Genomic DNA, 14968 nt, shown 5'->3' on the forward strand with positions numbered 1-14968 from the left:
TACACGCACACATTTGATGGACCATTTGATAGTAAATTTAAGATACTGTTTTCATTTGCCCCTAAATGCTTGCATTTCCCAAACACAAGGATGTTGTCTCCACAGAACAAGTCTCAAACTCAGGAGGTTTAACATTAATACTCTTATCTAAGTTACAGTCCATTTCAAATTTTGTTCATTGTTCCTAAAACATACTTTATAAGCATACAGTTTTCCCTCAGTTCAGGATCACAGATCATAGTTCTCCAGTCTTTTTTGACCTTGACATTTTTGAAGTATGTAGGCTAGTGACTTTGCTGGATGTACTTTAATTAGGATTTGTCTCATATTTCCTTATAATGAGACTCAGTATTTGCATTTTTGGTCCACAATACAGATTTTAGACTTTTCTGACCTAAACATGATCACAAAGAGATTTGTATGTTCTTATGCTTAGAGCATTTTGGAAAACTATGAGACATGAGAAGGTTTCTAGGGGTAAGCAAGCATCAAATAACACTAACCATAGAAAGCTGGTACATTATAGTGTGTGATACCCTGTTATTATTGGAATTTAATTTTCAGTCAGTAAAAAAAGTAAGCTCAATAACAGAATTGAGATATAAATTACCAACGGTGAGATTAAAAATAAATCAGATAGGAATTCCTGTTGTGGCTCAGTAGGTTAAGAATCACTTCATATCCATGAGGATGCAGATTTAATCCCCAGCCTTGCTCAGTGAGTTAAGGATCCAGCATTGCCACAAGCTTTGGCATAGGTCGCAGATGTGGCTTGGATCCCACATTACTGTGGCTGTGGTGTAGGCCAGCAGCTGCAGCTCTGATTCGACCCCTAGCCTTGGAACTTCCACATGCAATGGATTCAGCCCTAAAAAGACCCAAAAAAAAAAAGAAAAAAAAAATCATTGAATGAGCCATTCTAGGAAATAATATTGAGGAAAACTAGGTTTTTGTGGAGCAGACAGAAATTATACTAACTTTACCAATTGTTATTATCTTCTACTGCATTTTATTCAGCCGAAGAATAAAATTTTTCTTTGATTCATTCTTTTGGTGAGCACATTTTTGTGATTTTCTTTTCCAAGAATACCCATGGATTTTCATGCTTTTATTTCTTTTTTCTTTTTATTTAAAAGTTTTTTATTTTTTATCATCACAAACATTTTTGAGTTGGAAAGTGTTTGAATGCATTGCACATTCTAAGTTTCCTTTTGAACCAATTAGAAAGCAAAATTAGCTATCCTGATTTGCTCTCACCATAGGACTGATGTTCCATTTACCTTTTGTTATGTAACAAACCACAACTAAAACCTAGTGGCCACAACCACTATTATTTTATTTTGCTCATGAGTTTGTGATTTGAGCAGAACTTGGTGAGGAGGGCTTGTCCCTGCTTCATGCAGTGTCAACTTGACTGAAGGCAGAGGTGTTACTTCCAAGATGACTCATATGCCTGGCAAGTAGGCACTGGTTATTGGCTGGGAGCTTGACTGGGACTAAGGATGAGGGGCTCTTTTTCCTCCCCACATGGCCTTCTCCATATGGTCTGGGCTTCCTCACAGAATGATGGCTGGATTCTAAAAGCAAGTGTCCTAAGAGAGTCTGTTGAAAGTTGTATTGCCTTTTTATTATTATTATTATTATTATTAAAGTATAGTTGATTTTCAGTGTTTAAGTTCTGTTGTGTAACAAAGCAACCTAATCAAACACATCATGCTTTTCTTTCTTTTTTTTTTATGACTTTTATTTTTTTCCATTATAGCTGGTTTACAGTGTTCTGTCAATTTTCTACTGTACAGCAAGGTGACCCAGTCACACATACACATATACATTCTTTTTTCTCATATTATCATGCTTCATCATAAGTGACTAGATATAGTTCTCAGTGCTGTACAGCAGGGTCTCATTGCCTATCCATTCCAAAGGCCATAGTCTGCATCTGTTCACCCCAGAGTCCCAGACCATCCCACTCCCCGGCCCCTTGGCAACCATAAGTCTGTTCTCCAAGTTCCTGATTTTCTTTTCTGTGGAAATGTTCCTTTGTGCTGTATATTAGATTCCAGATATAAGTGATATCATATGACATTTGTCTTTCTCTTTCTGACTTACTTCACTCAGTATGAGAGTCTCTAATTCCCTCCATGTTGCTGCAAATGTCATTATTTTGTTCTTTTTTATGGCAGAGTAGTATTCTATTTTGTATATATACCACATCTTTTTTGTATGATTTTTTTAAAAATTACTTGATGGATTTCATTACATTTGTAGATGTACAACAATCATCACAGCCAAATTTTACAGCATGTCCATCCCAAACCCTCAGTGCATCCCTTCACCCCCCCAGCCTGTCTCATTTGGAAACCATAAGTTTTTCAAAGTCTGTGAGTCAGTGTCTGTTCTGCAAAGAAGTTCATTGTGTCCTTTTTTTGGATTCCACATGTAAGTGATAGCATTTGATGGTGTCTCATTGTCTGACTGACTTCACTTAGCATATTCTTTGTCCATCCTTGTCGCTACAAATGCTGTTATTTCTTTTCTTTTAATGGCTTATGGGGTTCCCATCGTGGCTTGGTGGTTAGTTCCGACTAGCAACTATGAGGTTGCAGGTTCAATCCCTGGCCTTGATCAGTGGGTTAAGGATCCGGCATTGCCTTGAGCTGTGGTGTAGGTTGCAGACATGGCTTGGATCCTGTGTTGCTATGGCTCTGGCATAGGCTGGCAGCTATAGCTCTGATTAGACCCCTAGCCTGAGAACCTCCATATGCTATGGGTGGGGTCCTAGAAATGACAAAAACAAGCAAACTTTTAATGGCTGAGTAATATTCCATTGTGTATATGTACCACATCCTAATCCATTCATCTATTGATAGACATTTAGGTTGTTTCCATGTCTTGGCTATTGTGAATAGTGCTGCAGTGAACATACCATACTGGTGCATGTATCTTTTTCAAGGAAATTTTTGTCTGGATATATACCCAAGAGTGGGATTACTGGGTCATATGGTAGCTCTATATATGGTTTTCTAAGGTACCTCCATACTTATTTCCATAGTGGTTATACCAATGTATATTCCCACCAACAGTGTAGGAGGGTTCCCTTTTCTCCACTCTGTCCAGCATTGGTTATTTTTGGACTTAATGATGGCCATTCTGACTGGTGTGAGATGTTACTTCATAGTAGTTTTGATTTGCATTTCTCTAATTATCAGTGATGTTGAGCATTTTTTCATGTGCTTGTTGGCCTTTTATTTCTGATATTGGTCAGGACAATGAAGTTGGTGGAGCCAGAAAATCAGGACCTCTATGCATATGTTTCTCATTTCTCTCACACCTTTAATTCTTGCCCTGCAGAATGTCAGAAATTATTTCTCAGAATTTTTTGTTTTCTCTATATTAATGTTCTCTTCTTCCTTAAGGTGAGGCTTCTATACTAGCTACCTTCTCCATAACAGAAGGGAAGAAGAAGATTCCTGTTGCTGGCTGCAGAGTCCAAAAGGGACAGTTGGAAAAGCAAAAAAAATTTAAATTAATCCGTAATGGGCATGTCATTTGGAAGGGTAAGCAATGTCGTACCACACCCAGTCACCAAAACCTGATGATCCTAGGTAACCATCTGAAATATTTGTCTTTCGCTCCTGTGATCCTTGTTCAGCCACTTCTTCCTAAGTCCTATCTGGTCTCCAGTCCCAGTGAGTCTTCCAGAATTGTCAGTTCCCCAGTCTTGTAAGGTTTTAAAAATTGGTCCCAAGCTACTTTTCCAGCCATATCTCCTACTCTCGCTCTACATTATTTTAATTATTTCCATCCTTTAAGGACCCTTTGCCTGCCATGTCTTCATCCTGGTTTATCTGTCAAGTCCTGAGTACAGTCCCATCCTCTGCCAAGTGTTACCTTTGAGAAGGAAGATTTATTAGTATTTTTCGACACAAATTGCACCTTGTATTAAGCAAACTTCATTTTCCTTTGGTTTTGCTGGTATTTAGTCCCATTGTTTAACATGATAGAACTGTAAAGTCTGTAACTTCATTGTAATTTTCTAGACACTGTGCTACAATAACTATTTATTTGAATATATGAACTTTGTTTCTTTTAAGGCTCATTGATCTCACTGAAACACCATAAAGATGATATTTCTGTCATCAAAACTGGAATGGATTGTGGTCTCAGTTTGGATGAAGAAAAGATAGAGTTTAAAGTGGGAGATGGTATTGTTTGTTATGAAGAAAAAGAAGTTCCAGCCAAGACTTCTTGGGATCCAGGATTTTAAAATTGTATTTAAAAAGTACAAATGAGTTCCTGTCATGGCTCAGTGGTAACGAATCTAACTAGTATCCATGGGGACATGGTTTTTATCCCTGCTTTTGCTCAGTGGGTTGGGGATCTGGCATTGCCATGAGCTGTGGTGTATGTTGCAGATGTGGCTCAGATCCCATGTTGCTGTGGCATAGCTGCAGCTCCAGTTTGACTCCTAGCCTGGGAAATTCCATGTGTTGTGGGTGTGGCCCTAAAAAAAAATAAAAGAAAAAAAAAGTGTAGTGTTGGAATGTTATTATAGAGCAGCAGCTATTTTTATTTTACTCAGTCATAATTCACCTCTAGTGGTCAAAAACTTCTACCAAATGTTACTATGTGTGTCAAATGCTACACAACCAGAAAACCTTATTTAAGGATACCTCCAACTGGAGTAGGGAAATATGGTTAAAGGGCATTTGTTAATTATTGGTATATCATTGAATCTAAAAACCAGCTAAATAAACTTAAAGCACTTACTTTAACATTGGACAATAGTGAATTCCCCTATTAAGGCAGATAGCAAACACTGAGCATCCCAAACTAAGGCATTTGGAATGAATTTTACGGCATCTTTAAACTTCCTTTGTAGGAAACAAGTACATTGTATAGCTTCTTTTAAGGCCAGGTTATTTAGGCCAATTCACAGAAACCAGTGTCAAGATCTCAAGGGGTTGCGGGTGGGAGTTCTTCCTCACCTTCAGCTGTCACTTGGCAGTGTATGGATACTTCTGGGTTTTTTTTGATCCTGGGGAGGTGTAGTGTACTACTGGCATCAAAGATGCTATTCAGTCTCTGATGCACAGAACCCAACAAAGAATTATCAGTTCCAAATGTCAGTAGTGCTGAGGTCAAAAAACAATGCTGACAAACTGGCTTATAGTTAGACAGCTAATATGAATCTGGCTAAGTATAGGTTACCAAAGAAGTGCAATCAATTTGATGCTTAAAAATCACTCTTTATATCACTGAAATAAAATTCAACAAATTAAATGTTAGTTCATGTCTTTTATTAACCAATATACAATTACTTGTCTTCTGGTTTGTTGAAACAATAGGTCAGGCAACATTTGCCACAATAATGTCTGTCAAAGTGGCTGGCCATAAAAACTCCAGCACCACATTCATCTGAAGGGCACTCCCGACGAAGACGACTGATTTTGCCGTTCTCATCCACCTAAAAAGCATAAACTTGGTGTTAAGATAAATTTTTATTTTTGGGGAGGGTCTTTTTGTCTTTTCTAGGGCCGCTTCTGCAGCATATGGAGGTACCCAGGCTAGGGGTCCAATCGGAGCAGTTGCTGCTGGCCTACGCCAGAGCCACAGCAACTCGGGATTGGAGCCACCAGATCCAAGCCACGTCTGCGACCTATGCCACAGCTCATGGCATTACCGGATCCTTAACCCACTGAGCAAGGCCAGGGATTGAACCCGCAACCTCATGGTTCCTGGTCGGATTCATTTCCGCCGCGCCATGACGAGAATTCCACATAACACGTTCTTAAATCTAGTTTAAATGACTCAAAACAATCAGTCTTTTAATTACACAACAGCAGTAGTTTTTAGTACTTTGTATTTAGGAACTCAGGTATCCCAAATCCTCAATTACTCCAGAAATTTCAGAGGTTTTAAAAGTCCAGCCTTCCAAGTGGTAGATGGATTTAAGACCCGAACCTGGATCTAACTTCAAATTCAGAACCTTAGTTTGCAATAACTAAGCAAATGGTAAATACACCACATTATATAAAGCTCATCTGAATACTAAACAGGAAAAAACCAAACCTTTATATTAAAGAGCTTAAAACCAATTACGCAAGCAAAATTTCTATGTCTATTAAATCCTATTTTAAATTGGCTCACCTTATAGTATTTTAGGACAGCCAGCTTAACCTTCTTTCTCTTATGCTTGTTCTTCTTGGGAGTGGTGTAAGACTTCTTCTTCCTTTTCTTAGCACCACCACGAAGTCTCAATACAAGATGAAGAGTGGACTCCTGTTATTGAACAAAATAGGCTTTAAAAATTATTATATCAATGCTATTGCTCCATTGAAAACAGACAACATCATGCATCTTCTAACTGGATGTGACATAAATATACTCACAGATGGAGTCTCAAGAAAAAAAGATATCTGATTTCTATATAAACTATTAGTTTATAGAAAGATTAAGGAACACGTTAAATTACACTGTGATACAACGTGCAAAACCCACATGTCAGACTGTAGCAGCATTTCTCAATTGTCAGTGTAGGAATCACCTGGGAACCTACTCTAATCTAATGCTATTCTTCTCACTTTTGTTATTGGTCAAAATTTCCAAACTAAGATAGACCTGTTCTTTCTGCCATACAGACCTTTTGAATGTTGTAGTCAGACAAAGTACGTCCATCTTCCAGTTGCTTGCCAGCAAAGATCAGTCTTTGCTGGTCAGGAGGAATCCCTAATTAGATTAAAATAAATAAATAAAATTAAGTGATTGCAAATCAAGCATATCTGCTCAAGATTTACAATCCTGAATCAAATAAATGGTACTAATAATCATCAGTGAGTTTTTGCTACGGACAATGTCTAAAGTAAATGTTTAATTTTATCTTATTTAATCTTAATACGGGTTAACATGATCATTTTATAGCTGATAACAGATGTAAATTAACTAGCTCATCTAAATTCACACTTGTGAAGGTACTGCAGCTTAGCCCCATGCCAAAACATTTGTCTACTGTCTTAGTTCAAAAGCGTTTTTGTCAACCTGACCTCTTCCACCCCACCAAAAGCATATATGTCTAATGGCCTGAGCCTCTACAGATGAGTTTTAAAATGGTTATATTAATCCATATTGAGATTAGTTTAAAAAAATTACCTTCCTTATCCTGGATCTTAGCCTTTACATTTTCTATTGTATCCGAGGGTTCGACCTATAAGTTTTGAAATGCAAGTACATTAGTAACACAAAAGAAAGTAAAATAAACGCTCAATTCAACTTGAAGCTTGCTCATGTACGCAGCCGCTGGGCACGAAGTCACCTAAGCCTCTTGATCTCTCTACACTGGGCGGGCTCCCAGGCTCGCACACTTCCTCCCCCAGCCCCGGCCACGGCGGTGGCGGCCGAGCCACACGTGCTCGCGCGGAGCTGCGGGGGACGCCTCCATCCCGCCACGCCAACCCGGCTTCAGCTACCTGGCCGGGACGAGGTGACAGGCTCGGACCTTTTACCGAAAACCTGCCCTAAGCCCTTGCTCAGCAGTAACAACGCTCACTTCAAAGCCAGGTTTCAGAGGGCAGGCTCGGAAACGTACTGCAAAGCAGAATACAGCGCGAGTGCTGAAATCCGCCTCAAGCCCCCACTCCTTCAGGCCGTGCCTTCTGCCTCTGCCTCGCACGTACCTCGAGAGTGATGGTCTTGCCCGTCAGCGTCTTCACGAATATCTGCATCTTGGCGGCGGTTCCACCTGAGCGTGAGGAAAAGAAGAAAATGAGTGAGATTTGGGTACAAAGAAGGGCTACAGCAGGCCCCGGGGCGGAGAGAGACCTAGAGCACACACTCACCATAGATGGCGGATCCGAAAGGAAGGGCGCTCCGACGGTCCAAGGCTTTCCCGACGTCCCCCAAGGCCCCGCCTCCTAGGCGTCCACGCGATGCCTGAGCGCTGTCGTAGCGGCTGTCCAACCACATGCCAGACCAAGTCGTGACCTAGCTTCTCTTTTCTAGCCTGGCTTACTTTTTATTTTAACCTTCAGAGTGCTCTCTAAGTAGTAGACTTAAACAACTCAAAAATTGTTTTTAAAAAGCTTTCTCCCTCTAGTTGACGTGGCCAAGAGGGTCTTTCAAAGGGGGTGGGGTTGAGGGGGGGCCTCACGAGGGAAAGGGAGGAAGTAGAAGTCACTTCTGGGAACTGTAGTTTTCCAACGCTTTCTTTTTTTTAGGACTTCTTGTCCCGAGATGCAGTTCCACACGCCCGGGTTTCCTAGTTACTATACCTAGTTACAGCCTACCGCTGGAGTTGGGGTTTGCTGAAGGTGGTTAAGGTTAGGTGGGAGCAAGGGTGAAGCGCAGTAATGGTTTCGGGGAAAGTGTAAATGGGTTGGAAATGGTTAGGAGGAAAAGTTAGGAGGCTGGAAAAGGGTGGAGGAACCAAAGTGTTGTTCATCCCCTTACATAAGCGGTGAGGGGCGGAGGATCAGCCATCTACCGCCGAACGCTTCCCGGTTCTTCAAGGGAAGGGCATTCCTGTAGCCAACTCCAGGCAAGCTGAATAGGTGATGCTCCTAAAACCTTGGGTCGGTCTTTTTCTCGGCCTGTAGCCCCTCCCCACCTTCAACCCCCTAGGCTCCCCTAGTCTGAGAAGGTTCTGTCTAGTATGTCACTTCGAAGTGTGCAATGGCTTAATATGTTGAAAAACGTCAGAAGTTTTCAAATTTTCTAATGAAGCCATAGGGGAAAGAAACCTGCGGAATGGTTCTTTATTGTAGTTTCCAAGTTTAGACTTTGGAATTGTGGTGAAAATCCTAAGAGGAAATTTTTGGAGTATGTGTGGGGCGCTCTCCCGGCGAGGCGGGCGGGTTAGCACTTCCCCTGGCCTTTCTCCGCTGTACAAACCACAGAATCCTTATACACACTCCTCCTATTGTCTTCTTACTTTATTTCTCTGTGCCCTCTCCTTTGCATCCCCATCCCCACGTTCAGGTCCTCCTTAATTTTTTTTTTTTAATGATTTTTACCTTTTCCATTATAGCTGGTTTACAGTGTTTTGTCAATTTTCTACTGTACAGCAAGGTGGCCCAGTCACACATACACATATACATTCTTTTTCTCACATTTTCATGTTCCATCATAAGTGACTAGTAGGTCCTCCTTAATTTTCTCTGTTCCCAGTCTTTCTTTTCTAACCTACCTTCACTGTTGCCTCCAAAATATTCTAAAAAATAAAAAAATGATTATGTCATTATTCTAATTCACCTTCAAGATGAAATCCAAATTTCTTTTTCCTTTTTTTTTTTTTTTGCTTTTCAGGGTCACACATGTGACATATGGAAGTTCCCGAGCTAGGGGTTGAATTGGGGAGCTGGAGCTGCCTGCCTACACAACAGCGTCAGGATCTGAGCTGCTTCTGTGACCTCCACCACAGCTCATGGCATCTCCAGATTCCCCAACCCACTGAGCAAGGCCAGGGATTGAACCCACACCCTCATGGATACTAATTGGGTTTGTAACCCAGTGAGCCACAATGGGAACTCCCAAATTTCTTTTCTTTTTTTTTTTTTTAAGCTTTATTGAGGTATTGTTGATTCACAAGGTTGTGATAATTACTGTTGTACAACTGAGTGATTCAGTTATACATGTACAAACAGCCATTCTCTTTCAGATTCCTTTCCCACATAGTGAAATTTCTTAATGTGATATTCAGCCTCTTCCTTACAGCCTAATCTGCTAAACCCATTACCATTACTCACTTTACACCACTTTATTAACATTGAAGTAATCAAAGTTCCTGATATGCTCTTTCATATTTTGGCTCTTTCTTTCTTCCTTTTTTTTTTTTTTTTTTGTCTTTTTAAGGCTGCATCCATGGCTATGGAAGTTCCCAGGCTAGGGGTCGAATCGGAGCTGTAGCCACCAGCCTATGCCACAGCCACAGCAACTCCAGATCCGAGCTGTGGCTATGACCTACACTGCAGCTCCCGGCCACACCTGATCCTTTAACCCACTGAATGAGGCCAGGGATAAAACCGGGATCATCACGGGTTCTAGTTGGGTTTGTTACTGCTGAGCCAAAACAGGAACTCCCTACTTTGGCACTTTCTAAAGACTCCATTTCTTCTCCTTGGAAGACTACAACCCATGTTCTAGCAACTAATCTCCACATTTACAACAACACTTCTTGAAAGAATTGTCTATACTCATTGTCTCTAATTCTTTTCCTTCCATTGACTGGACCCACTCCAATCAGAACGGCTCTTATAGCTACTAATCACCTCCTTGTAGCTAAATTCAATGGTCATTTAATCTTACTTGAACTTTCAACAGCGTTTGACACAGTTGATCACTCCTTTCCTCTTTGAAATGCTTTCTTCACTTAATTCCATCTCTCTTCTCTCTCCCTGCACATTCCTCCCCTCCCCACATCCCACCCCAACCAGCGGCACGGGGAAGTTCCTGGGTGAGGGACTGAACCTGAGCCACAGCAGTGACAACGTTGGATCCCTAACCCTCTGAGCCATGAGGGAACTCCCCTGGACACTCTTTTATAGGCTTTCTTGCTTCTTCCTGGTTATCTACCAGACCTCTAAACTCTGGAGTGCATGGTCTTTGTATTTTTTTCTTTTGCTTTTTAGGGCCGCACCTGTGGCATATGGAGGTTCCCAGGCTAGGGGTCGAATCGGAACTGTAGCCACTAGTCTATACCACAGCCACAGCAATGCAGGATCTGAGTTGTATCTGTGACCTACATCACAGCTCACTTCAATGCCAGATCCTTAACCCACTGAGGTAGGCCAGGGATCGAACCCACAACCTCATAGTTACTAGTTGGATTCGTTTCTGTTGCGCCACAATGGGAACACCTTCTTTTCTTTTTAAATTTTTTTTTTTGAGTGCCCAGTCTTTGGACCTCTGCTTTGAATGTATTTACCAAATGTCTTTCCATTCTCTCTAATTTAAAAATACTTAAAATTTTAAGATTGGAAATAATTTAAAAATATCATTTACATGCAAATGACCTATAAATTTATTTCTCACTCAGACTCACTCACCTGAACTCTGGCTTCACATATCCAGCTTAATTAACATCTCTAATAAGCAGTTCCAAACTCCTGGTCTTATGAACTTGCTCTTTGAATCTCATAAATGGCAATTTCCATCTTTTCAGTTGCCGAGGCCAAAAACTCTATGATCCTTGTTGACAGTTCTCTCATACCCACATTGAATCCCTCTAATGGTTTCCCATGTCACTCAGAGTTAAGCCTAAGTTCCTGTAAGCAAAGCTGTCATTCCCACACTGGAATGACTAGAGGCCGAAATCTAGCTCATTGCTCCTCTTGCCAAATCTGCCCAGAGAAAGGGACGTCTTTTTCTAACCTGTGCAAAGGTGTCCCATGGGCTGATAAAGGTCCTGCCTTTGAAGCCCTATATTCTCCATGATCTGGCAGCTATCTCTCTGACTTGATCTTTCTTCTCATCTTTTCTCATTCTCTTCTGGTCCCACTGGCCTTCTTGCTATTTGTCAGATATGCTGTCCTGCCTTGAGGCCTTTGGGCTTATAGATCTCGCTTCCTTGACCACTATGTTAGGTCTTTTTTTTTCAGATTTCTGAAATGTCACCTTATCAGTGAGCATTCTCCTCTTTCCTTACTTAATGCCTTAATATAAAAATTACCCTCCCATCTTCCTTACTCTCTATCCCCTTTCCCTTTTTTATTTTCCCCCATACATCTTACCCCATCCATTGTGCTATTTTTTTTTTACTTGTATGTTTTGTCTCATTACTTGAAAATGGAATAAAAGTGTTAACCTAACTTCTGTAATTAAATTATAAAAATTAGAAGGAAATGCCATATTAAACAGTCATTTTGGGGTGGTGGGATTCTGGGTTTTTTGGTATTAATTTTCTTTTGTTGGTATTTTCCTTTTTTTTTTTTTGCCTTTGTTGTCTTTTTTGGGCTGCACCTGTGGCATATGGAGATTCCCAGGCTAGAAGTCGAATTGAAGCTGTAGCCACTAGCCTATGCCAGAGCCACAGCAATGTGGAATCCAAGCCACGTCTTAGACCTACAGCTCATGGCAACGCGGGATCCTTAACCCATTGAGCAAGGCCAGGGATTGAACCCACCTCCTCATGGATGTTAGTCGGGTTCGTTAACTGCTGAGCCACGATGGGAACGCCTATATTTTCCAAATTTTATACCATGAATATATACTCCTGTAATGGGAATGAAGGGAGTTAATATTCTGCCTTGGGAATTCCCACTGTGGTGCAGCAGGTTAAGGATCTGGTGTTGTCTCTGCAGTGGCTTGGGTTGCTGCTGAGACGTGAATTTGATCCCCAGCCCAGTTGAAGGATTGAAGGATGGTTGAAGGATTTGGTTGAAGGATTTGGTGTTGCCACAGCTGTGATATAGGTGGCAGCTGAAGCTCAGGTTTGACCCCTGACCTGGAAATTTCCATATGCGGCCAAAAAAAAAAGCTTTGCCTTGCCATACATGTTTAAGCAAATCATGGTTTTGTTTAATGTTAATGTAAATAGATCTCAGGAGCCAACTTATGTATCCAACTCTAGTTGGATAATGATTCTTTGCTAAAAGAGCAGTGGAATATATAGTTTGTTATCTTTTAAATCATTGATGTATAGATTTAGCATATTAAAGATAAGAATTATAATAATGTTCATTGTCAAAATAAGTTCATGAATCATTTATAGCTGTTGTGTGTGGATGACTGACCGGGTCAGCTAGGTACATGGGTAGAGAAATATTTGACCTTGTTTGTGTCATCAGAACGCTTCCAAACTAGTTTTCCCACATGAAACAAATAAACAAAATGCTAATAAACCTTCCGTTAGAAAGTGTTGAGTTAAGCATAAGAAACTGATCATATGTTACATATGACTTTTTAATAAGAAAAGAGCTCTTTATTGACTGGTGTTGGCTATTTCTATCCCAGAGGTATAACAACACATGGTAGAATAGATTAGACCTTTTAATTCATAGGTTGAAATATTTATCTCGGAGATCCACGAGACATTTTTTTTTCTGAAACGAATAGACATTTTTTAGATCAATATTTAATTTATTTTAAGCTTTAGGTTAATTGATGGCTTTTTCTTTTCTTTCAGGCTTATCCAAATTTTAGTTTTGTTGCAAAAGCAGGCCAAGACTTAACTTCTCTTGTGAACAAGTGTGCAGATTGAGACATATGTCTGTCCAAGAAATAAATAAACATGCAGTCCTCCCTCCTATCATTAGTAGAAGTGACAAAGAATTTTTGGAAAGAATGCAAAGATACATAATCACAGAAACTCAAAGAGTGGGCTGTAATGAGGAAGGACCTGCTGATGAATATTATATCATATACCGAAACGTTTTTGATAAGGTATCATAATGCTCTCAGACAGTGGAGGTTTTATGTGGTAGAAATTGTCTGTCGTGACAACTAATGTCCCTGATTGTTTGACTATGTTCTTTTTTTCAGTTTTGAGAAGTTCATCTAATTTGTCAGAAAGAAATGAATGGGAAAAATGCAATGCTGGATTTATATTACTCAGCAGTTAATGCGTGTTTCAATTATTTTAGCTTAAGTGCAGGCTGTTAGTTTTTTGTTTGTTTTTGTTTTTTGTCTTTGTTTTTGTCTTTTTGCCTTTTCTAGGGTCGCTTCCGTGGCATATGGAGGTTCCCAGGCTAGGGGTCAAATCGGAGCTGTAGCCACCAGCCTACACCACAGCCACAGCAATGCAGGATCCGAGCCGTGTCTGCAACCTTCACCACAGCTCACGGCAATGCCGGGTCCCCAACCCACTGGGCAAGGGCAGGGTTTGAACTTGCAACCTCATGGTTCCTAGTCGGATTCGTCAACCACTGCGCCACGACGGGAACTCTCAGGCTGTTAGTTTTTGAGCAACAACCTAGCTGTGTCCTCCTACATTATTTTGACCCTCCATCTTAAAGTATTATCTGATTTGTTAGGAATTGGGCTGTAAGCAGGAACCTGGTAATTCCTTATTGTTTTGGGTTGGTTTGTGGTATCATTAAAATCTTGGTTTAGATTTGATCTAGCATATTAAATTGAGACTTCTTGTAGATTAGAGGTCTCCATAGGCACAGTAAACAAGATGTTAGACTGGACTGAACTTTGGAAATAGGGAGGTCAGAAAATGCTTTGGCTTTACGTAGCATTTGATTTTGCTTTTCAAGCTTTTAGAAATACCTGTTTTTCCTTATAAACAAATGCAATATGGCCACCAATCCTCATTTTTTTACCTCACTTTTTTTTTAACCCCCGTTGGAAGATGACCTGACAGTAAAATAAGTCAAGTTAGCACCCTTTCCTCCTTATCTCAAAGAAATAATTGCTTAGGTTAAGAATTCTGTAAACCACTGGCCTCTGAGTAAAATAGTCATAGGAAAAATAGGAACTCAGTGTTTTCTGTAATTTTTGAGCATTGTACACTGAGTCTTATTTCTCCTCTAATTTAAAATATTGTGCCTCACTCTAAGGAAAAGGGAACACTAAGTAGTGATGTATACATACAGATGGAGTTAAGAAAATTGATGCATATCCATAAAAGTATAAAATAGAAAAAAAGAATCTTCCTTTTTTTTTTTTTTTTTTAAATTTTAAGGCCACACCCTTGGTGTATGGAAGTTCCTGGGCCAGAGATTGAATCCCTGTGCCACATCTGTGCCAGCGTTGGATCCTTTAAACCTTTGTGCCAGGCCCAGGATCAAAACTGCACTTCCATAGAGACCTGAGCTACAGCTGCCAGCATACACCACAGCCACAACAACTCGGGATCCGTGCTGTGTCTACAACCTATACCACAGTTCATGGCAACACCCGATCCTTAATCCACTGAGCAAGGCCAGTGATTGAACCTGCATCCTCATGGAGACTATGCTGGGTTCTTAAGCAGCTAAGCCACAACAGGAACTTATGCAGTCAGATTCTTAACCCACTGCATCACAGAGGG

The 14968-nt window shown here is 40.5% G+C and overlaps 3 protein-coding genes across 10 annotated transcripts in view; 2 read left to right on the top strand and 1 right to left on the bottom strand.

Annotated features, from left to right (window-relative positions):
* MTIF2 (mitochondrial translational initiation factor 2) overlaps window positions 1–4333 on the top strand; it is a 33548-nt gene extending 29215 nt beyond the window's left edge. For 6 of the 8 annotated variants that reach the window (XM_047782060.1, XM_047782063.1, XM_047782058.1 and 3 more), the window contains 2 exons: window positions 3417–3557; window positions 4095–4333. In XM_047782060.1, coding sequence (XP_047638016.1) covers window positions 3417–3557; window positions 4095–4267 — 314 coding nt within the window. In that variant the 3' untranslated portion in view covers window positions 4268–4333. Of the gene's footprint in view, window positions 1–3416; window positions 3561–4094 lie in introns of those variants that run through there. The other 2 variants (XR_007135131.1, XM_047782064.1) reach the window with 2 other exon arrangements.
* A 945-nt stretch (window positions 4334–5278) lies between these two features.
* On the bottom strand, window positions 5279–7917 carry RPS27A (ribosomal protein S27a). The gene is made up of 6 exons (XM_047782066.1): window positions 7836–7917; window positions 7674–7738; window positions 7150–7204; window positions 6644–6729; window positions 6151–6282; window positions 5279–5467 (listed from the first exon to the last, which is right to left on the bottom strand). Exons 2-6 carry the CDS (start codon window positions 7719–7721, stop codon window positions 5318–5320), a joined length of 471 nt encoding a protein of 156 aa, XP_047638022.1. The 5' UTR covers window positions 7722–7738; window positions 7836–7917; the 3' UTR covers window positions 5279–5317.
* A 5176-nt stretch (window positions 7918–13093) lies between these two features.
* CLHC1 (clathrin heavy chain linker domain containing 1) overlaps window positions 13094–14968 on the top strand; it is a 49746-nt gene continuing 47871 nt past the window's right edge. Inside the window, exon 1 of the mRNA XM_047782070.1 lies at window positions 13094–13374. Coding sequence (XP_047638026.1) covers window positions 13198–13374 — 177 coding nt within the window. The 5' untranslated portion in view covers window positions 13094–13197. The remainder of the gene's footprint in view (window positions 13375–14968) is intronic.

The sequence above is a fragment of the Phacochoerus africanus genome, chromosome 5, assembly GCF_016906955.1.
Source record: "Phacochoerus africanus isolate WHEZ1 chromosome 5, ROS_Pafr_v1, whole genome shotgun sequence".
Taxonomy (NCBI): domain Eukaryota; kingdom Metazoa; phylum Chordata; class Mammalia; order Artiodactyla; family Suidae; genus Phacochoerus; species Phacochoerus africanus.